The sequence below is a fragment of the Podarcis cretensis genome (assembly GCF_951804945.1).
Source record: "Podarcis cretensis genome assembly, chromosome: 2".
NCBI lineage: Eukaryota > Metazoa > Chordata > Lepidosauria > Squamata > Lacertidae > Podarcis > Podarcis cretensis.
The window spans coordinates 124,918,235-124,939,678 of record NC_137171.1 but is presented as its reverse complement, the minus strand read 5'-3'; the positions used below and the strand labels follow the sequence as shown (position 1 = coordinate 124,939,678).

Genomic DNA, 21,444 nt, shown 5'->3' with positions numbered 1-21,444 from the left:
AACAGCTAAGAGTGGCCCAGTTTACACCTCCTCCTCCTCCTCCTCCGTCCTTTCCACTGCCAACGCAATGGCCTCCAAGACAACCTCTGAACAGTCTCTTCTTAAAGGTGGAGTGGAAAGAGGAGCCAGGCAGCTTCCTCAGGTAGGGAAAGAGCAACGGGAGCAGGGAGGAGGGAAGAGGCACAGATGGGACCACCCATCCTCCCTCTGTGTTGAGTGGGGATGATGGGGATCTAAGAGCAGCTCTGTTTTCTTCTTCTTCTTCTTCTTCTTCTTCTTCTTCTTCTTCTTCTTCTTCTTCCAGGCCCTCTTGACCTTTGAGGAGGTGGCTGTGTTTTTCACGGAGGAGGAGTGGGCTCTGCTGGATCCTGGCCAACGAGCTCTGCACAAGGAAGTCATGGAGGAGAATTATGAGATGGTGGCCTCTCTAGGTAAGGGCAGATTTTTATTCCTCCTGGCTGTTAGACATTGAAGCTGTGAAGCTACTGTTTGAGCCATTTATTCATGCCGTGTCTGCCTCTTTGGCGAAGCCTCGTAGCCGAATAAGATTGTCTTCCATGAACATGGTCTTAATGGTGTGTCCGTAAGTGACTGTAGAGCCCAATTCTGGATCCACACATCCTTCCACAGTGGGGACATAGGTTTCCAGGCAGGAGTTAATTACAGTGAGGCTTTGCCAAACGTACTTTCCTCTTAGCTTGTTTCTCCCTTTCATCCAGCGTGGTGTAGTGTTTAAAAGCAGTGGACTCGTAATCCGGTGAACCAGGTTCGCGTCTCCGCTCCTCCACATGCAGCTGCTGGGTGACCTTGGACTAGTCACACTTCTCTGAAGTATCTCAGCCCCACTCACCTCACAGAGTGTTTGTTATGGGGGAGGAAGGGAAGGAGAATGTTAGCTGCTTTGAGACTCCTTCGGGTAGTGATAAAGCGGGATATCAAATCCAAACTCTTCTTCTCTTCATCCTGAGTTGGTGCTTCTTCAAAGTCCATGATGCCTTGGTAAAGGCTATTCTGCAATTGGATGATGATGATGATGATGATGATAATTTATTTCCCGCCCATCTGCCCGTGTTTCCCCAGCCACTTTGGGCAGCTCCCAACAAAATATTAAAAATAGAATCAAACATTAAAAACTTCCTTAAACAGGGCTGCCTTCAGATGTCTTCTAAAAGTCAGATAGTTGTTTATTTCCTTGACATCTGATGGGAGGGTGTTCGACTGGGCGGGCGGCTCTACCGAGAAGTGTGTCCCTTCAGATGTTGCTGCACTACAACTCCCATCATCCCTGGCCATTGGCCATCTTTACTTGGGTTGATGCTACTCAGAGTCCAACCACATCTTGAGGGCCATAGATGCCTCACGTCAGCACGTCAGCAGAGAAGGTTTCTCTTGGTGCTCACTGTTACATGGGATTTGAAGGTAGAACTGGATATGAAGGGTTCTTGATATTATTTTCAGATTTCCTTTCCTAAAATGTGGTACATGGGAGAGGGAGGAATGCTGGATTTGTTACAATAAGAGAAAGTGCGGATTGGTCTCGCTGCATGTTAATTTCTCTTGTTTTCTTCCTTGAAGACCTAACAATATTTTCTTTCCCCCAACTTTCAACCAGGCAATGTAGAAGACAATCAGAATTATGAGGTGCCACCTGTGAAGTACTTTAGTGTGAGTGAACACCTTAGCACACATTTACAAACTAACAGAGGGGAGAAACCATTCAGATGTATGGAGTGTGGAAAGAGCTTCAGACAGTCTTCAAACCTTACTAGACATCAACAGATTCACACAGGGGAGAAACCATTTAAGTGCATGGAGTGTGGAAAGAGCTTCAGACAGTATTTACACCTTACTGTACATCAACGAATTCACACAGGGCAGAAACCATTTAGATGTATGGAGTGTGGGAAGGGTTTCATTAGGAGTGCAAGCCTTACTCAACATAAACGGACTCACACAGGGGAGAAACCATTTAGGTGTATGGAGTGTGGAAAGAGCTTCAGGCAGAGTAATAACCTTACCAAACATCAGCAAACTCACACAGGGGAGAAACCATATAAATGTTTGGCATGTGGAAAGAGCTACACTGAAAATCGGTCACTTGCAAAACATCAACAAACCCACACAGAGGAGAAACCATATAGATGTATGGAGTGTGGAAAGAGTTTCATTAGGAGTGCAAGCCTTACTCAACATAAACGGACTCACACAAGGGAGAAACCATTTAGGTGTATAGAGCGTGGAAAGAGCTACACTGTAAGTGGGTCACTTGCAAAACATCAACAAACCCACACAGAGGAGAAACCATATAGATGTATGGAGTGTGGGAAGGGTTTTAGTGAAGCTGGAAAACTTAAAAGACATCACCGAACTCACACAGGGGAGAAACCATATAGATGTATGGAGTGTGGAAAGAGCTTCAGGCAGAGTAATAACCTTACCAAACATCAACAAATTCACACACGGGAGAAAGCATATAAATGTTTGGCGTGTGGAAAGAGCTACACTAAAAGCGCGTACCTAGCAAAACATCAACAAACCCACACAGAAGAGAAACCATATAGATGTATGGAGTGTGGGAAGTGTTTTAGTGAGGGTGGAAAACTTACAAGACATCACCGAACTCATACAGGGGAGAAACCATATAGATGTATGGAGTGTGGGAAGGGTTTCCGTGAAGGTGGAAAACTGACAAGACATCACCGAACTCACACAGGGGAGAAACCCTTTAGATGTACAGAGTGTGGAAAGAGCTTTATTCACAATGGAGCACTTATTGTACATCTACGAACTCACACAGGGGAGAAACCCTTTAGATGTATGGAGTGTGGAAAGAGCTTCAGTCAGAAAGGAAACCTTAAAAAACATCAACAAACACACAGGGGAGAAACCATATGAATGTATGGATTGTGGAAAGTGCTTCAGTAAGAGCATAACTCTTAGAAAACATCAACGATCTCACAGAGAAGCAACGGTTTAAATGTTTGAAGTGTGGAAAGTGTTTCAGTTATAATGGAGTTCTTAATAATCACTTACAGACTCACATAGGGGAGAACCCATGGAGATGTCAAGTTTTCCCCACAGAATTCACTTTGACTCTCATAGGGGGAAATCCATTCTAAATGCATGGAGAATATTTGATGTTCTGGTGTTTGTATGGAATGTTGTGCATATATGTATTAAAGCATATGTAGTTTGGAGCCATTGCTCCGTGTCTGCTTCTCAGGAGCAGCAGAAAACAACCTTTCGCCCTCCTCTATGTGACATCCTTCTATATATTTGAACATGGCTATCATATCACCCCTTAACCTCCTCTTCTCCAGGCTAAACATGCCCAGCTCCCTTAGCTGTTCCTCATAAGCCATCGTTTCCAGGCCTTTGACCATTTTGGTTGCCGTCCTCTGGACACGTTCCAGTTTGTCAGTGTCCTTCTTGAACTGTGGTGCCCAGAACTGGACACAGTACTCCAGGTGAGGTCTGACCAGAGCAGAATACAGTGGCACTATTACTTCCCTTGATCTAGATGCTATACTCCTATTGATGCAGCCCAGAATTGCACTGGCTTTTTTAGCTGCCGCGTCACACTGTTGGCTCATGTCAAGTTTGTGGTCAACCAAGACTCCTAGATCCTTTTCACATGTACAGCTCTCAAGCCAGGTGTCACCCATCTTGTATTTGTGCCTCTCATTTTTTTTGCCCAAGTGCAATACTTTACATTTCTCCCTGTTAAAATTCATCTTGTTTGTTTTGGCCCAGTTCTCTAATCTGTCAAGGTCATTTTGAAGTGTGATCCTGTCCTCTGGGGTGCTAGCCACCCCTCCCAGTTTGGTGTCATCTGCAAATTTGATCAGGATGCCCTTGAGTCGATCATCCAAGTCGTTGATAAAGATGTTGAATAAGACCGGGCCCAAGACAGAACCCTGTGGCACCCCACTAGTCACTCTTCTCCAGGATGAAGAGGAACCATTGATGAGCACCCTTTGGGTTTGGTCAGTCAGCCAGTTACAAATCCACTGAGTGGTAGCATAGTCAAGACCGCATTTTACCAGCTTCTTTACAAGAATATCATGGGACACCTTGTCGAATGCGTTGCTGAAATCAAGGTAGGCTACATCCACTGCGTTCCCTTCATCTACCAGGCTTGTAATTCTGTCAAAAGACGAGATCAGATTAGTCTGACATGACTTATTTTTCAGAAATCCATGCTAACTATTGGTGATCACAGCATTCCTTTCTAGGTGCTCACAACAAAATAAAAAAATTCCTTCCAGTAGCACCTTAAAGACCAACTAAGTTAGTTCTTGGTATGAGCTTTCGTGTGCATGCACACTTCTTCAGATACCCAGTTACAGATAGGTAGCCGTTTTGGTCTGCCATAGTCAAAACAAAATAAAAAAATTCCTTCCAGTAGCACCTTAAAGACCAACTAAGTTAGTTCTTGGTATGAGCTTTCATGTGCATGCACACTTCTTCAGATCTTTAAGGTGGTCTTTAAGGTGCTACTGGAAGGAATTTTTTTATTTTGTTTTGACTATGGCAGACCAACACGGCTACCTATCTGTAACTAGGTGCTCACAGACTGTTTGCTTAATGATCTGCTCCAGAATCTTCCCTGGTATTGATGTCAGACTGACTAGGCGATAATTATTTGGGTCCTCTCTTTCCCCCTTTTTGAAAATAGGGACAACATTTGCCCTCCTCCAGTCTGCCGCGACTTCGCCTGTTCTCCAGGAATTCTCAAAGATGACTGCCAGTGGTTCTGAGATCACATCTGCCAGTTCTTTTAATACTCTTGGATGCAGTTCATCTGGCCCTGGAGACTTGAATACATCTAAACTAGCCAAGTATTCTTGTACTATCTCCTTAGTTATTCTGGGCTGTGTTTCCTCTGCTGAATCATTTGCTCCAAATTCTTCAGGTCGGGCATTGTTTTCTTTATCAGAGAAGACTGAGGCAAAGAAGGCATTGAGGAGTTCAGCCCTTTCTGTGTCCCCTGTTTGCATTTCACCATCTTCTCCTCTGAGTGACCCCACTGTTTCTTTGTTCTTCCTTTTGCTACGGACATGCCCATAAAAGCCTTTTTTGTTACTTTTAATCTCTCTAGCAAGCCTGAGTTCATTCTGTGCTTTAGCATTTCTGACTTTGTTTTTGTACACATCCATTTTTTGTACACATCCTTTTTTAATCTTAATTCGGTTAAAAGTTCTTTAGATAGCCACCCTGGCTTCTTTAGGCACCTTCCATGTTTCCTTCTCATTGGTATTGCCTGAAGTTGTGCTTTTACTATCTCCCTCTTAACAAACTCCCAGCCATCATGAACTCCCTTTCCTTTTAGTATTACTGTCCATGGGATCTCACCCAGCACTTCCCTAAGTTTTATGAAGTCGGCTTTCCTAAAGTCAAGAAATTGAGTCCTAGTATGCTTGGCTGCTCCTTTCCGCTGTATAGTAAACTTCAGAAGAGCATGTTGGTATTAAAGGGTTAAGAGGTAACAAGTCGCTCTAATCGCTGAGCAGCTGGAAGTCATTAAGCATCCAGGAATGTGAGTTAGTTTGTATAAAGAGTCAGTTCACCGTGTTTCTTTCCCTTCTTTCCCCCTTGACCTGACTCGCAGACTCAGTTTGTGGCCGTGGGTGTGTTTGCTGATATGAGTTAAGTTTAGAGTAAAGTTTTTTCTTTATGCCGGAAATAAAAGCATGTGTGCTTTATCGCCAGAGTTTTGCTTTTGTAAATAAAGTTTTTTCCTGAGTTCCAAAGTGCTTGCTCCAGGATTCTTCATTGAAAGGTACTGCCTCTCCTGCCTTCTTCAACCGCTGCACAGAATTCTCTGCTGAGATAAGATTTATGGCATTGGAAGCACACTGGTCGTTTACTTAACATTGAACTAATTAAAGTTTAATGGACAGGTTATGGCTGTTTGTACGTCAAGAAGGAGATAAGGAGTGCAGTTCAGAGCGATTTATGAAAGGACTGGAGCGAAGACAGAAGCGGTTGCCGAAAACAAAAGCCTTCAAAGCAACTTGAGTCCTGCAACATGCCTAGAAAAAAAAGTTTTAAACAGGCACTGCGCAGTTTGTACTCACTGGAAGACGTCTTATGCCTCAAGGAGCCAACTCAGATGCTGGGAGACGGTCTACAGGTGTGTGAGTATCGTTCCTAAGCCCCAGGGAGGATGGCAGAGTCCCAGGAAAGTTTTGCTGTCCCGTTTACGCGACTCAATGGGAAAAATTGGCAAGATTGGAAGGCTAGAGTAAGGGTTTGGTTGCAAGCAAAAGAGTTGTGGAGTTGCACTGAAGCATCGCCTTTACAGGCAGCTGCAGACGCCTCTGCAGAAGACAAAGCAGCAGCAGCAGCTTCACAGAAACGCGACAGGAAAGCCCAAGGTCTACTAGTTTGGGCAGTGGGACCAGAGCAAATGCCTTATGTTTCTGAGTTAAAGAACACGCATGAGGTCTGGACGGTTCTGCAGCGGTTAAATTCCAGAAACACTGCGGGGGCCAAGATCCATGCTACAAGATGTTTGTTTGATTTACGTCTCCAACCGGGAGCGTGTGTGAAAGAACACATTGCCAAAATGGTGTCTGCCTTTAATCAACTAAGACAGCTGGGCATTCCTTTCTCTATGGAGCAGCAGTCATACATATTGTTGTCTTCTCTTGATAAAAGCTATGAGACTCTAGCTTTAACTTTGGAATCTATGCCTTCAGCTGAATTAACCCTTGAATACATTTCTTCTCGGCTTGCAGATGAACAGGACAAAAGGCAAAGAGAAAGAGGTTTGTCATCAAAGGGGAGTTGTGCTGTGCCTAAGAGTGGGGATGCTGAGTTTGAGAATACAGTAAATGCTTTTGTAGCTAGACACTGTTTTCGCTGTGGTTCCTCTTCCCATTTAATCAGGAACTGCACACGTGAACCTGGTCAAGACAGCACCAAGGCCGTTACCCCTAGTTACCAGACAAGGAGTTCCAGGGGACGTCGGAGAAGAGGAGGAGGTCGTGGCTACTCCCACAGCACACAGCACATGGCTTCAGCAATGGCGTTGATGCAAGGGCGTGGCCAAGGCAGCAATCTACGCTGGTTGATCGACAGTGGTGCATCTCACCACCTGGTGGTGCCATCTAGTGTCCGTTTGCAGAATTGCAGGCATTTGCAAACCCCTAAAGTTGTGACAATGGCAGATTCAACTAAGCGTTCCTTAGAGACCGTAGGCACAGTGTTCTTGAATTGTTTGCATACAGAAATTGATGCCTATGTGCTAAAGGGAATGAAGGGGTGTATTTTGTCTGTGTCAGAACTTGATAGAGATGGGTTTAAAACTGTGTTTGAAAATGGGGTTTGCACTATTTCAAAGAATAACGTATCTCTTTTGCAGGTGGAATGCAGAAATGGGTTATATTATTTTGAGACAAGTCCAGATGAAGTTGAACAGGTTCATGCTGGTTGTGTGAACTTGCCTACCCATAATTCTTGTGTTCATTTATGGCACCGCCGTTTGGGACATATTAATTTTCAGTATGTTAAAAGGCAACCCGAATTATCAGAAGGGTGCAAAATGAAGAAATGTACTAAGTATTTGGATTGTACTGCATGCAAAAGGGCAAAGGTTCATAGATGCAGCTATCCCAGTTCAGATAGGAAATCTGACAAAGTATTCCAACTTGTGCATATGGACCTATGTGGCCCAATGCCTGTTGCTAGCATGGGAGGTTCGAGGTATGCACTGTGTTTCTCGGATGACAAAACAAAAGTCACATGGTTTTTTCCTCTCAAAACAAAAGCAGATACTGCAGAAACAGTTAAAAATTGGGTTCGTGCAGTAGAACTTGAATTCGGTACTAGAGTACTTGCTTTTCAGACAGACAGAGGGTCAGAATTTACCGGGTCTGTGTTGCAGAATTTCTTTAAGAGAAAGGGAATTAAGCATCGTCTGTCTACACCTTATTCCCCCCAAGAAGGAGGCGTGGCCGAACGTAAAAACAGGGTTCTACAAGAGTTGGCAAACTCTATGTTGTTTGATTCTAAACTCCCTCAAAGTTACTGGGCGGAAGCCTGGCAGACGGCTACTCATATTCTGAACCGAGTATATAATTCGGTAATTGACACTACGCCATATTTTGCTTTATACGGGAAGAAACCTAAAGTTAATTACTTTCAGGTGTTTGGATCTCAAGCCTATGTACTTATCCCAAAAGCGTTAAGGAAAAAGGGAAGTCCAAGGGCTAGGAAACTCATCTTTTGTGGGTACGAACCACACGCCAAATCTTGGAGGTTCGTGAACCCAAATGGGGATACTACAAGAGTGGTCATCAGTAGGAGCGCTGAATTTTGTGAGCAGTCCGGATGGACTCACTTACATGCTAACCCTGACATTTTGAGAGATGATATAGGTATTTATGCTGAGAATGAAAGTCCAGAGGGTGGTGAGCCAGAAGGGGATGGTGCACATGGTTCAGATACAGATTCTGACCAGGCACAAGGTTCTTTTCCTAAGGTAGAAAAGCCAGAATCTAGGAGTGTTCCAACATCGCCAGTCAGTAGGCCTAGCAGACAGCAAAAGCGAAGCAGGTCGCCTGCAACACCAAGCCCAAGGGAGGTATCTAAACGGAGGTCTTTATCCCTAGAGGCGCATCCAGATATAAAGTCTGAGACAGATTCTGACAGCCAACAGTCAGAGGGGGCACAAGAGGAACAATTGCGCAGGTCAAACCGTGCCACAAAGGGCAAACCTCCAGAGCGGTTTAAGGTGACAAGTGTATACGTAAATATGGCACAGTGTGAGCCAGATAGCTATATAGAGGTACAACAGCTTCCAAGCTCAGAAGCCGTAAAGTGGCAGGAAGCAATGGAAAAGGAGATGGCTTCAATGAAGTCTCTCGGTGTGTTTACAAGTACAGAGCTTCCGAAAGGGCAACAAGCTGTAGGTTGTCGATGGGTATATCGTTTAAAGCCCACAACTACTGAGGAGTTGCAATATAAAGCCCGACTAGTTGCAAAAGGATTTTCGCAGCGCAAAGGTGTTCACTATTCTCAAATCTATGCCCCTACTTCAAGATCGGAGTCATTAAGAATGCTTCTAGCCTCTTCAGCTAAGAAGGGAAATAAGCTGTTTCATTTTGATGTCAATGTGGCTTATTTAAATGCAGACTTACAGGAGGAAGTCTATATGACACCACCACCAGGTTTTGAAGGAGACAAGCCAAACCAGGTCTGGCGCCTACACAAATCTATTTATGGGTTGAAACAGTCCGCCCGTAATTGGAATTCCTGCTTAAACGATGCTCTAGAGAGCATGGCGTTCAGAAAGAGCACAGCAGATGCGTGTCTTTATCTAAAGGGCTTGGGATATGAACAAGAAGCAGTTTTGATATTTGTTGACGATTTATTATACAGTGGAAAGGACGATAAACTTGCACAACAATTTGCCACAAAGCTTGGAGAAAAGTTTCAGATAAAATCACTAGGCACTGTATCTGTTTATCTAGGAGTTAAAATTCAACAAGATGAAAATGGGAACTATTGGCTTAGCCAAGAAGCTAAGATCCAGCAGTTGCTGGAAAGGTTTAAAATGGACAACTGTGCTGGTGTTAAAACCCCAATGGAGTTAAGTTACACAAAGGATGCTCAAGCCGAGCAACAGGCAGAGTTCAGTAATCCCGGGGTTTACCAGTCAGCGATAGGCAGTCTACTCCACATTGCACAGTGGACTCGGCCCGATATAACATATGCTGTCAACATGCTGTGCAGACAAGCTGAAAAACCATCAATGCATGCTTGGCAAGGAGTAAAAAGAGTTTTAAGGTATCTCCAAACTACCAAAAGGTTTCGCTTAAAACTATCAGCAGAGGGCAGCACACAACTTGAATGTTGGGCCGACAGCAGTTGGGCAGATGCTGGACCAGATAGAAAATCAGTGTCAGGAATGGCGATAAAATTTGGAAATGCAGTAATTGGTTGGAGATCAAGAAAGCAATCACTTATAGCTTTAAGTTCAACTGAATCTGAGTTCAATGCATTATCAGATGTATGTAGAGAACTGGAATTTTATAAGCAACTGGTACAAGAATTGTTTGGAGAATGTTCCCTACCTATCAGAGTGTGGGAAGACAATCAACCTTGTATTAAACTAGCTAAATCAGGTCAATTCAAGGCACACACAAAACACTTGGATATCCATTATCAAAATGTATGCCAAAGTGTAAAACAAGGTTTAATTGAACTAAAGTATTGTCCAAGCAAAGAAAATCTCACAGATGGTTTTACAAAAGCTTTGAGTCCGCAATCTCATAAATATTTCTGTTCAGGTTTAAATTTGAATTAAGGTTGGTACAGCTCAGTGTTACGAGCGAGAGGGGGTTTTGGTATTAAAGGGTTAAGAGGTAACAAGTCGCTCTAATCACTGAGCAGCTGGAAGTCATTAAGCATCCAGGAATGTGAGTGAGTTTGTATAAAGAGTCAGTTCACCGTGTTTCTTTCCCTTCTTTCCCCCTTGACCTGACTCGCAGACTCAGTTTGTGGCCGTGGGCGTGTTTGCTGATATGAGTTAAGTTTAGAGTAAAGTTTTTTCTTTATGCTGGAGATAAAAGCATGTGTGCTTTATCGCCAGGGTTTTGCTTTTGTAAATAAAGTTTTTTCCTGAGTTCCAAAGTGCTTGCTCCAGGATTCTTCATTGAAAGGTACTGCCTCTCCTGCCTTCTTCAACCGCTGCACAAAATTCTCTGCTAAGATAAGATTTATGGCGTTGGAAGCGCACTGGACGTTTACTTAACATTAAACTAATTAAAGTTTAATGGACAGAGCATGATCACTCGCGCCTAATGATCCTTCCACTTCTACCCCACTAACCAGGTCATCAACATTGGTTAGGACCAGATCTAAAATGGCTGTTCCTCTTGTTGCTTCTCCCACTTTCTGGACAATGAAGTTGTCTGCAAGGCCAGTGAGGAATCTGTTTGACCTTATGCTCTTGGCTGAGTTTGACATCCAACAAATATCCGGGTAATTGAAGTCCCCCATTACTACTATCTCCCTTCCTTTTGCATGCTTGGCCATCTGTTCCAGGAAGGCATCATCTATGTCCTCCGTTTGGCTTGGGGATCTATAGTAAACTCCCACAATGAGGTCACTGTTATTCTTCTCTCCCTTAATTTTGACCCAAATGCTCTCACTTTGGCTTTGAAGAACTAACAACTAACTTAGTTGGTCTTTAAGGTGCTACTGGAAGGAATTTTTTTATTTTGTTTTGGCTTTGAGGTTCTAAATCTTGGATCTCTTCACAGGTATACACATCCCTGACATATAACGCCACTCCTCCTCCTTTCTTGTCTGGTCTGTTTCTCTGAAATAGATTGTATCCCTCCATTATTACATTCCAATCGTGGGACTTATCCCACCAGGTTTCAGTGATGCCTATTATGTCATTTAAGATTTGGGCGACAGCCAAGGATGACTGAGCAGAGAGGAGTTATCTGCCTGGAGATATGGGACCCTGGATACAGCTTTACCATTGGTTGAGGTCTCACACAGGCATGATGACTTATGACCTTACTGACTGGATAGTTTGTTGGTCAGTGTGGTGTTCTGAGTTCTGAGAGTTTGTTAAGAGAGAGCTGGTTAAGATCCGTATCTGTTCCTGTATATAGTAACTTGTAGAGTCTGCTGTAAATAATAAACACATCTAAGTAACCAAGTTACCATTAGCAGCGTCTTGTCCCTGCTTTGTCCATCCTGCCTGCAACTGATTGCTTTCTGGAACTCTGCGTATGCTCTGCTAAGGTCTGGCTAAGGTCCTTCAACAGGTCAAAGTTGCAAAACACCAATAGGAACGACGTCTTAATAATCCCTGACAGTTGGTCAGTAAGATATTAAGACTGCACCTGGGACTTCCTTCTGCATGCAAAGCATTGCATCTGAGGCCTTCTACATGCAAAGCAACTGTTCTGTCACTGAGCTTTGCCCGCTCAAAGCAAAGCCCAACTTTGTCCATTGGCCCCCACTTTTTGAAAAGTACACATTGTAAAGACACCGGACCGCCCCATACCCACCAGAATTTCTCCGAATAGAGACGTCCTATTCAACAGTAGGGTTTCCATATGTCTGGAATTTCTCAGACATACCCAGTATACTGTAGTTGGAAGCAGTGCCTGGGTGAAAATAGGCAAAATGTCCCATGTTGGCAGTGCCATTTTTGCTGGTTTTGCTAAAAGATAGTTCAAAATAGCTCAAAAACAGCTTTTTTTTTTTTTTTTTGCAAAATAAGTTGAAAAATATTAAACATCTTCGCTATACAGGGCTGCCTTTCAGATGTTACTTATCTCTTTGGTTTAGGGTTCACATAACTCCCTCCAAAATTTATCCAATGGATATAGGAATGTCCTATGGAAAATAGGACATTCCGGGATTAAATCAGAAACTAGGATGGCTTCTGTAAATCCAGAGGTGTCCCTGGAAAACAAGGGCGCTTGGCGGCACTCGGGGGGTCTGGGCACCCTTTAATATTATTGTAAGTTGCTGCTCTGAACCCCTTCCACCCTCTTTCCCCCCTTTTCAGAAGTAAGGTGTGCGTGTCCTCTTTCGCTGCTGCGGATTGAACCCGTGACTGTCTCACCAAATAAATGGCACCCTAGGAAAACAGGTCTTCCCCGGAATTGGGGAGGACATTTCTGTCTGCAGGGAGGGGGAGGCGGATAATAATAATAATAATAATAATAATAATAATAATAATAATAATAATAATAATTTATTATTTATATCCCGCCCATCTGGCTGGGCCTTCCCAGCCACTCTGGGCGGCTTCCATAAAAACCAAAAATACAGTAAAATCACACGTTAAAAACTTCCCTGAACAGGGCTGCCCCTCCCCCTCCCTCTGGGCCAATGAGCTCCGTTTCCTAGAGAGGCAGGAAGTGGGGTTTTTTTTGACGGGGGAAGTAGAAGCGAAGTTGGAGGGGAGGGGTCTCCATGCACAACCCCGGAAGAGAAGCGGACTTGGAGAAGAGGAGAAAGAGGTGCCTCATATTGGGGGGGTTATTTGGGAGCGGGGGGGGGGGAAGAAGGATTTGCTTTGCCTCTCCCTGAATCTACAAACAGGGCGACTGGGAAAGGAGGCGGGAGGATTGCGGGGGGGGGGGGGTGCAAAGAAAGCAGGGAGGGGCTCCGCTCTTTCCCTGTGGGAATCAGGGGGGGGGGGGGCTGGATGCAGGCAATCCTGTTGCAAAGTGGGGTCCCCCCCCCAAACAGGGTTTGCATTGCAAGATCCTTTCTGAAGCGCAGCGAAGACACTTGAGACGAACCACAAAAGGGTCCCCCCCCAGTGGAACTTAATTACAAAGAGATTTGCAGCCCCACCCTGTGCATGTTGACTCAGAGGTCAGTCCTTCTCCGTTCAAAGGGGGGGGGGCAGCCCCATCCCACCTTGTGATGCTCCTCTCTGCTTAACACCCTCCATCTCCCTTCTCACTGCTCCCCCCCCCATCGCTCCCCCCTGGCTCTGTCTCCTGCTTCAGGGGAGGGGTGAGCTCCTCCAGGACCCTGATCTGCCCCCCTCCGAAATCTGCTGCTGAAGCCCCTGCCTCAGTGGGGCGGAGATCGGGAGGGCAAGCAGGGGGGAGGAAGTGGAAGCAGCTGGAGAACAGAGTCACCTCTGGATTGGGGGAGAGGGGGGGAGATTTCGAATTGGGTGGGGGGTGAGAGATGGACAGTGTCAAGGGAAATCGGCCTCCGGAGCTTCCTGAGTAAAAAAGAGCCTGATGTGAGAAGGAAGGAGGGGGGGTCCCCCCCAGCTCCCCTTTCAGAAATCCTAGTCTGTCAGGCTGGAAGGCTTTGGCACAATAATTAGAACCAGTTTAGTGTTTGGAACAGGGGCGGAGACTGTTCTCCAGCCTGAGGGCCACATTTGCTCCTGAGCAGCCTTCCAGGGTCCACTTTCCATTGATGGGCGGGACAGAGGACAGAGTTGGTGGGGCTATGGGGCTGACTCTGAGCTTTGTCCAGGAGCTGCCTGCCTTCCAGGGATTTTTTTCCAGCCCCACCAAAAAACCCCAGGAGGCAGCTGGGAAGCGTTGGAAAGAGGGTGTGGTGCTGGGGAAATTCCTGAGGGCCAGAGAGAGAGAAAGAGGGGGGACTTGAAGGCCAATTTAGCCCCAGGGTCTGAGGCTCCACACCCTGCAGTTCAGGTGCTGGGCTTACACCAGGGAGACCCAGTCTCACATTCCCATGCTCTGGAAGGATCCTCATCCTGCACTTCCTCACAGTGTAGGGGATATAAAAGGTACATACATACACACACACACACACACACACACGTTCCTAAGAGGAAGGGCTAGGGGCCCATAAGCCACTAAACTTTGTATTTCTGTCTCCTAAACTACAATCCATGTTAGCGCATAGAGTGCTCTAAATATTTCCATCTGCTCCCCTTGGATGGAGCTTCTGTACCCTGGTGCCCTCCAGGTGTTTGTTTTCTTCTGACTGCAGATTTAGGAGTTTCCCTTATTTTCTATACAGTATTCTAAATGTATCAAAGGGTCAGAAATCGGTTTCCTGGATGGTTATTTGGAGGAAAGGAAAAGCGAGGTCTGCAGAGGTACTGACCATAATGCTTTCTGTGAAGCTTCATTAAGAGTTTGGGATTTGATCCTAGAGCTTTACAATCCGAAGCTGAAGGTTCCCTAAAGACTGAGGCATTTTTATAGTATTATAAAGTTCCTGTAGAAAGGATTACATCCTTCCAGTTCCCTGCCTTGCACTTCCTGGAAGGGACCCACAGGAGATCTGGTCCCTGGTTTACTTCCTTTAGTATATATATATATATATATATATATATATATATATACTATATATATATATATATATATATATATATATTGGGTGTGTGTGTATACCATAAATATTCATGTCAACCAAACCTATTCTCCTGAGCTTCAAGGTTTAATATATCTTCGTTTTCCAATATTATCCATTCTCTAAGCCAGCATAAGCAGGACGCCTCATAATATAATATAATCGTAAATCTGGCAGGGAGAAGCCGCCCCTATCTTTGGTATCCGTTAGTAATTTATATTTCATTGTGAATATTAATGCTGTCTGTGTAAATGTGTCCCACCCTAAATAAATCTGCCTTTCTGTAAACTGCCCTGAGACCTCAGGGTATAGGGCGGTATATAAATAACAATAATAATAATAATAATAATAATAATAATAATAATAATTTTTGCGTTTTTATCCTTAAAGATAAGGATAAAGTGCATCGTGGCAACAGCTGCGAGAGTCCCAGAAGTGGCCCAGTTTGCGCCTCCTCCCCCTCCGTCCTTTCCACTGGCAGCGCAATGGTCTCTGATACACCCTCTGAACGGTCTCTTCTTAAAGATGGAGTGGAAAGAGGAGCCAGGCAGCTTTCTCAGGTAGGGAAAGAGCAACGGGAGCAAGGAGGAGGGAAGAGGCATAGATGGGACCACCCAGCCTCCCTCTGTGTTGAGTGGGGATTATGGGGATCTAAGAGAAGCTCTTGTTTTCTTCTTCCAGGCCCTCTTGACCTTTGAGGAGGTCGCTGTGTTTTTCACAGAGGAGGAGTGGGCTCTACTGAATCCAGACCAAAGAGCTCTGCACAAGGAAGTCATGGAGGAGAATTATGAGATGGTGGCCTCTTTAGGTGAGGGCACATTTTTATTCCTCTTGGCTGCTAGACGTTGGAGCTGTGAATCTGCTGTTTGAACCACTTATTCCTGCTGTGTCTTCTACTTTGGAGACCCCTTGTAGCCGAGTAAGATTGTCATCCATGAACACGGTCTTAATGGTGTGTCCGTAAGGGACTGTGGAGTCCAATTCTGGATCCACACATCCTTCCACAGTGGGGACATAGGTTTCCAGGCAGGAGTTAATTACAGTGAGGGTTTGCCAAACATGCTTTCCTCTTAGTTTGTTTGTCCCTTTCGTCCGGAGTTTGTGTTTCTTCAAAGTCCATTACACCTTTGGTAAAGGTTATTCTCCAACTGGAGCACTCGCAGGCCAGTGTTTCCCGATTTTCTGTGCTTATACTGCATTTCTTTAGATTTGGCTTGAGAGCGTCTTTAAACCTCCTTCATTATCCTCCGGTATTTCGCTTTCCATTCTTAAATTGGGAATAGAGTAATTGCTTTGGAAGATGATAATCAGGCATCCGAACAACATGACCAGCCCACCGAAGTTGATGTTGAAGACTGTAGTTTATAGCAACACTGTACTTTTGTCAGTAGGCAACTGTTCATAACTGATATTGTGGTATGAATTTCCCCAAAACACCTATGTAGAATCTACAAAGAGAGTCACAGACATGAGCCTTCCTGGTCCGTGTTATTTATTAGTTTTTAATGGGCCACTTTGATGTCTTTGTTTCACAAGATTAATAGTTTTGAATATTTTTACAGTCACATATGACATAAACAATGCTTCTGCTTTACTTATTCCACATAGCAGAGACTCTGATATTCAGATCTGAGCTCATCTCCTCGCTTGGAACAGAAAAATACAGGGATATTGTCCTGGACCAATTGAGAGGTACATACTTCCACTTTGCTGTGAGGCTGTAACTTTCTATGTCTCCTTTCAGTGTGTAGGAATATAAAAAAAGCCCTTTTGGATAAGAATGAGGGCCCATCTTTTCCAGCATCCTGGTGCAGGTTTAGGTGATGTCTACAGCTGGTTGGAATGTATCAGCGAGATATTACAGATCAGGGAGGAAGGAGAAAACTGAATACAGAGGCATAGCATTTTCACAAGAGGGGGAAGATGGGGGAAGTGTGTCCCTTCAGATGTTGCTGCACTACAACTCCCATCAGCCCTGGTCATTGGACTTTTTTAGTTGGGTTGATGGTTCTTAGAGTCCAACCACATCTGGAGGGCCATAGATGCCTCACCTCAGCACATGCAATTTGAAGGTAGAACTGGATACTAAGGGTTCTGGAGATTATTTTCAGATTTCCTTTCCTTTCCCAAAAATTTGGTTCATAGGAGAGGGAGGAAGGCTGGAGGTGTTAAAATAAGAGAAAGTGCTGACTGGTCTTGCTGTATCTTAAGTTCTCTTTTTGTTTTTCTTGAATACTTAACAGTATCTCTCCCCCCCCCCCCTTTAAACCAGGTGTTGGAGAAGGCAATCAGAATTTTGAGGGGCCATCTGTAAAGTACTTCAGCGTGAGTGAACACCTTAGGACACAACTACAAACTAACGCAGGGGAGAAACCCTTTAAATTTATGGAGTGTGGGAAGGGTTTCATTGAGAGTGGAGCTCTTAAAAGGCATCAACGAACTCACACAGGGGAGAAACCATTTAAATGTATGGACTGTAGGAAGAGCTTCAGGGATATGGGAAAACTTACAAGACATCAACGAACTCACACAGAGGAGAAACCATTTAAATGTATGGAGTGTGGTAAGGGTTTCATTGGCAGTGGAGCTCTTAAAGTACATCACCGAATTCACACCGGGGAGAAACCATATAAATGTGTGGAGTGTGGAATGAGCTTCTATCATAGGGAATCCTTTAATATGCATCAGATAAATCACACAGGGGAGAAACCATTTAAATGTATGGAGTGTGGGAAGGTTTTCAGTCAAAGGGGAAAACTTACTGTACATCAACGGACTCACACAGGGGAGAGACCATTTCAATGTATGGAGTGTTTGAAGGGCTTCATTGACAGTGGAACTCTTACAAGACATCAACGAATTCACACTGGGGAGAAACCATTCAAATGTGTGGAGTGTGGAATGAGCTTCCGTCATAGGGAAACGCTTAATGGGCATCAGAGGAATCACACTGGGGAGAAACCATTTCAATGTATGGAGTGTGGGAAGGTTTTCAGTCAAAGGAGGAAACTTGCTGTACATCAACGGAATCACACAGGGGAGAGACCATTTCATTGTATGGAGTGCGGAATGAGCTTCAGTGAAAATGGAAGCCTTACCCGACATCAACGAACTCATACGGGGGAGAAACCATTTAAATGTATGGAGTGTGGGAAGGGTTTCAGTCAGTGCTCACAACTTACTATACATCGAAGAACTCACACAGGGGAGAAACCGTATAAATGTTTGGAGTGTGGGAAGGGTTTCAGTGAAGGGGGGAGACTCATTGTGCACCGACAAAGTCACACCGGGGAGAAACCATTTAAATGTATGGAGTGTGGGACAGGTTTCATTGAGAGAGGAGCTCTTACGAAACATCAACGAACTCACACAGGCGAGAAACCATTTAAATGTATAGAGTGTGGGAAAGGTTTCATTGAGAGAGGAGCTCTTACGAAACATCAACGAACTCACACAGGCGAGAAACCATTTAAATGTTTGGAATGTGGGAAGAGCTTCTGTCAGACTGGAGCTCTTACAACACATCTGCGAACTCACAAAGGTGAGAAACCATTTAAATGTATGGAGTGCGGAAGGAGCTTCAGTCAGAATGCAAACCTTACTATACATCAACGAACTCACACTGGAGAGAAACCATTTAAATGCTTGGAATGTGGGAAGAGCTTCAGTCAGAATGGAGCTCTTACAACACATCTACGAACTCACACAGGAGAGAAACCATTTAAATGCTTGGAATGTGGGAAGAGCTTCAGTCAGAATGGAGGTCTTACAACACATCTACGAACTCACACAGGAGAGAAACCATTTAAATGTTTGGAATGTGGGGAGAGATTCAGTCGGAATGGAGTTCTTACAACACATCTACGAACTCACACAGGCGAGCAACCATTTAAATATTTGGAGTGTGGGAAGGGTTTCAGTCAAGGGGAAAACTTACTGTGTGAGGCTGGAAAGGCGTTTTTCATAAACTCTGTATGAATAAAGTTTCTATGTTAGTATTAAGGGTGTTCTTTCAAAATAGTTGGTTTTGAGTTTCCTAGGGTATCAAACAACAGCATTGATGTAGGGTTGACGCTGTTCTTTCAGTTACGACTGAAAGTTACACCTTGTTTTATATTCTGACAAGAATATGAAGGGTGCCTTTTATGAAGGATGCCATTCATATGTAACATTTATACGTAACTAATGTAACATATGTAATGAATGACACAATATTAATACTAATGTTCAGATATATAGTTAATTTCTTAAAGAATATATGTGGTTTAGTGAAATGTCTTTATTAAATCATAGGAATAGTCGATCAGGGATAGTCTGTGAGGATCACAAGTGATCTCATGGTATAACTGATGATATATTTAGTATGCTTAATGGTATGAATGGAAGATATAAATGGAGATGTGTCTGAAGTGAGTGGGATCAGATGGCACTATGACTCTGAAGACAGAAGATAAAGAAATGATTAAATGGAAGATAAAGAACTATTGAGTTAGCCAATGGACCAGGCGAAATCAGGATGGACAAAAATAATTGGGCGAAAATATGACATAAGCAGGATGACAGCATGTCTGGGTGAAGTAGGACAACCTGAAAACTAAAAATATGATTGATGAATGAGTGATGAATGAATGAGTCCTTATTGCTTATTACTTGTTAATCAATAAAGGGTGGTAATCTGAAGAGAATTGTGTCATTTTGTCTTTCTTGAAACACTATGATAAAGGTGAAAAGGGACTTAACTCTGTTTTTGTGACAACTGTACATCAACGGACTCACATAGGGGAGAAACCATATAAATGTTTGGAGTGTGGGAAGGGTTTCAGTCAAGGGGGAAAACTTACTGTACATCAACGGCCTCATGTGAGAGAAACCATATAAACGGAGTGTGGAGAGTGCTTCATTTGTAGTAGGAAACTCAATGTGTACTGGCAAAGTCACACCGGGAGAAACCATTTAAATGTAAGAATTGTGGGAAGGGCTTCAGTGAAGGTAGAAAACTTACAAGACATCTACAAACTCATACAGGGGAGAAACCATTTAAATGTATGGATTGTGCGAAGGGTTTCATTCAGAGTGGAACTCTTCCAAGACATCAACGAACTCACATGGGTGAGAAACCATTTAAATGAATGGAGTGTGGGAAGTGCTTCAATTATAATGGAGTTATTAATAAACACCTATGGACTCTCACAGGGAAGAACCCATTTAGTTTTATGGAGTGTGCCAAGATTTCCCCACTGAGTTCACTTTGTCCCTCGTATCAACAAACTCATATAGGGAAAAATCCATTGTAAATGCATGGAGTGTATTTGATGTTCTGGTCTTTGTGTGGAAAGTTGTACATATATGTACAGTGGTGCCCCGCAAGACAAATGCCTCTCAAGACGAAAAACCCACTAGACGATAGGGTTTTCCGTTTTTCGAGGCGCTTCGCAAGACGAATTTCCCTATGGGCTTGCTTCGCAAGACAAAAACGTCTTGCGAGTCTTGCAATTTTTTTCGCTTTTTTCTCCCTTTTTCTAAGCCGCTAATAGCCGCTAATAGCGCTAATCCGCTAAGCCGCTAATAGGGTTGCTTCGCAAGATGAAGAGACTTGCGGAACGGATTCTTTTCGTCTTGCGAGGCACCACTGTATTAAAGCAATGAAGGTAATGTCTCCTAATAGCAAGTATAATGAAAGAGATAATGTGCCATTAGGTGTTTGTAGAACATAACTCTGGGGGGTCATTTTGAGTGAACATGTGCTGAGAGTCACTTGATATCTGATCTTTGGCAGAGAGATTTGGGAATGGAGAGTTGTGAAAAGTGGAGCACGCAGGATTGGCTCTAGAATCATAGAAGTGTGGAGTTGAAAGGGACTCCAGGGTCTTCTAGTCCAACTCCCTGTTATAAGAACAGCAGCACAAAACCCATTATTCTAATTGCAATAAAGGAACAATGAAAACACAGATAGACTGGAAAGTGATCTTTAAAGCGCCCTATGTTGTTTATATTCTATGAAGGGACTTGCCCTGCCTCTTTCCACCTGGCTTGGGGCTTCATAGTTTTCTGTTTGTTTCTATTGTTTTATATACCGGTAGTTTGTATCTGGTTCTTAAGGGGAGAGGGTCAGGGCAGCTGGGGAGTGGGTCCCGACCAACAGAATGGCTGGGGCAGGTTCCACGGGTGGGGGGGATGTGCTGGGACACCCAGTCTTAGTGATCATGGGTAGGAGGAGGAGTTATGCTAAGACCAGACCATGTCATTACTGAGGAGGCAGGTTTAGTTGTTGTTTGAAGACAATCCCTGCCTCTGGGTCTGGTCTTGACGAGGTGGATACCAAAATCAACAAGGTAGATCCACATGAACTGAAGTTGCTGCTGTGCAATGCCAGGTCAGTGATTTATAAGACCACTTCCATCCATGACTTGATCGTGGATGGAGGACTTGCCCTGGCATGTGTGACAGAGACTTGGTTGGATGAAGCAGATAGGCATGTCCTTCCCACTGGTTGTCCACCAGGTTTCTCGTACGCATGCAAGCCAGGTGATGTGGGCGGGAAATGGGGGGTTGCAGTGATTTTTAGGAAGTCACTAGCTTGCATCAGGTGTCCTACTGGGAAGACCCAGT

The 21,444-nt window shown here is 44.1% G+C and overlaps 4 protein-coding genes across 5 annotated transcripts in view; 3 read left to right on the top strand and 1 right to left on the bottom strand.

Annotated features, from left to right (window-relative positions):
* Nucleotides 1–21,444, bottom strand: part of LOC307210988 (vomeronasal type-2 receptor 26-like) — a gene marked incomplete at its 5' end in the record, with an annotated part of 266,099 nt that overhangs the window by 84,881 nt on the left and 159,774 nt on the right. The window lies entirely within an intron of this gene.
* Nucleotides 1–21,444, top strand: part of LOC307208685 (uncharacterized protein) — a 63,491-nt gene that overhangs the window by 6,342 nt on the left and 35,705 nt on the right. The gene's annotated exons all lie outside the window — the stretch shown is intronic.
* The window catches only part of LOC307208687 (uncharacterized protein), a 29,055-nt gene that overhangs the window by 33 nt on the left and 7,578 nt on the right, over nt 1–21,444 (top strand). The window contains exons 2-3 of the mRNA XM_079963555.1: nt 15,238–15,395; nt 15,517–15,643. Coding sequence (XP_079819681.1) covers nt 15,238–15,395; nt 15,517–15,643 — 285 coding nt within the window. The remainder of the gene's footprint in view (nt 1–15,237; nt 15,396–15,516; nt 15,644–21,444) is intronic.
* On the top strand, nt 14–20,139 carry LOC307208404 (uncharacterized protein). The gene is made up of 4 exons (XM_079963027.1): nt 14–142; nt 305–431; nt 16,444–16,527; nt 17,108–20,139. Exons 1-4 carry the CDS (start codon nt 68–70, stop codon nt 18,811–18,813), a joined length of 1,992 nt encoding a protein of 663 aa, XP_079819153.1. The 5' UTR covers nt 14–67; the 3' UTR covers nt 18,814–20,139.

What these genes read in the sequence shown, in the direction of transcription:
- LOC307208404 (XM_079963027.1), top strand. Translation starts at nt 68, where the DNA reads ATGGCCTCCAAGACAACCTCTGAACAGTCTCTTCTTAAAGGTGGAGTG. An exon ending in GAGCCAGGCAGCTTCCTCAG is followed by an intron (nt 143 to 304) that starts GTAGGGAAAGAG and finishes TTCTTCTTCCAG; the next exon opens with GCCCTCTTGACCTTTGAGGA. An exon ending in TGTCCTGGACCAATTGAGAG is followed by an intron (nt 16,528 to 17,107) that starts GTACATACTTCC and finishes CCTTTAAACCAG; the next exon opens with GTGTTGGAGAAGGCAATCAG.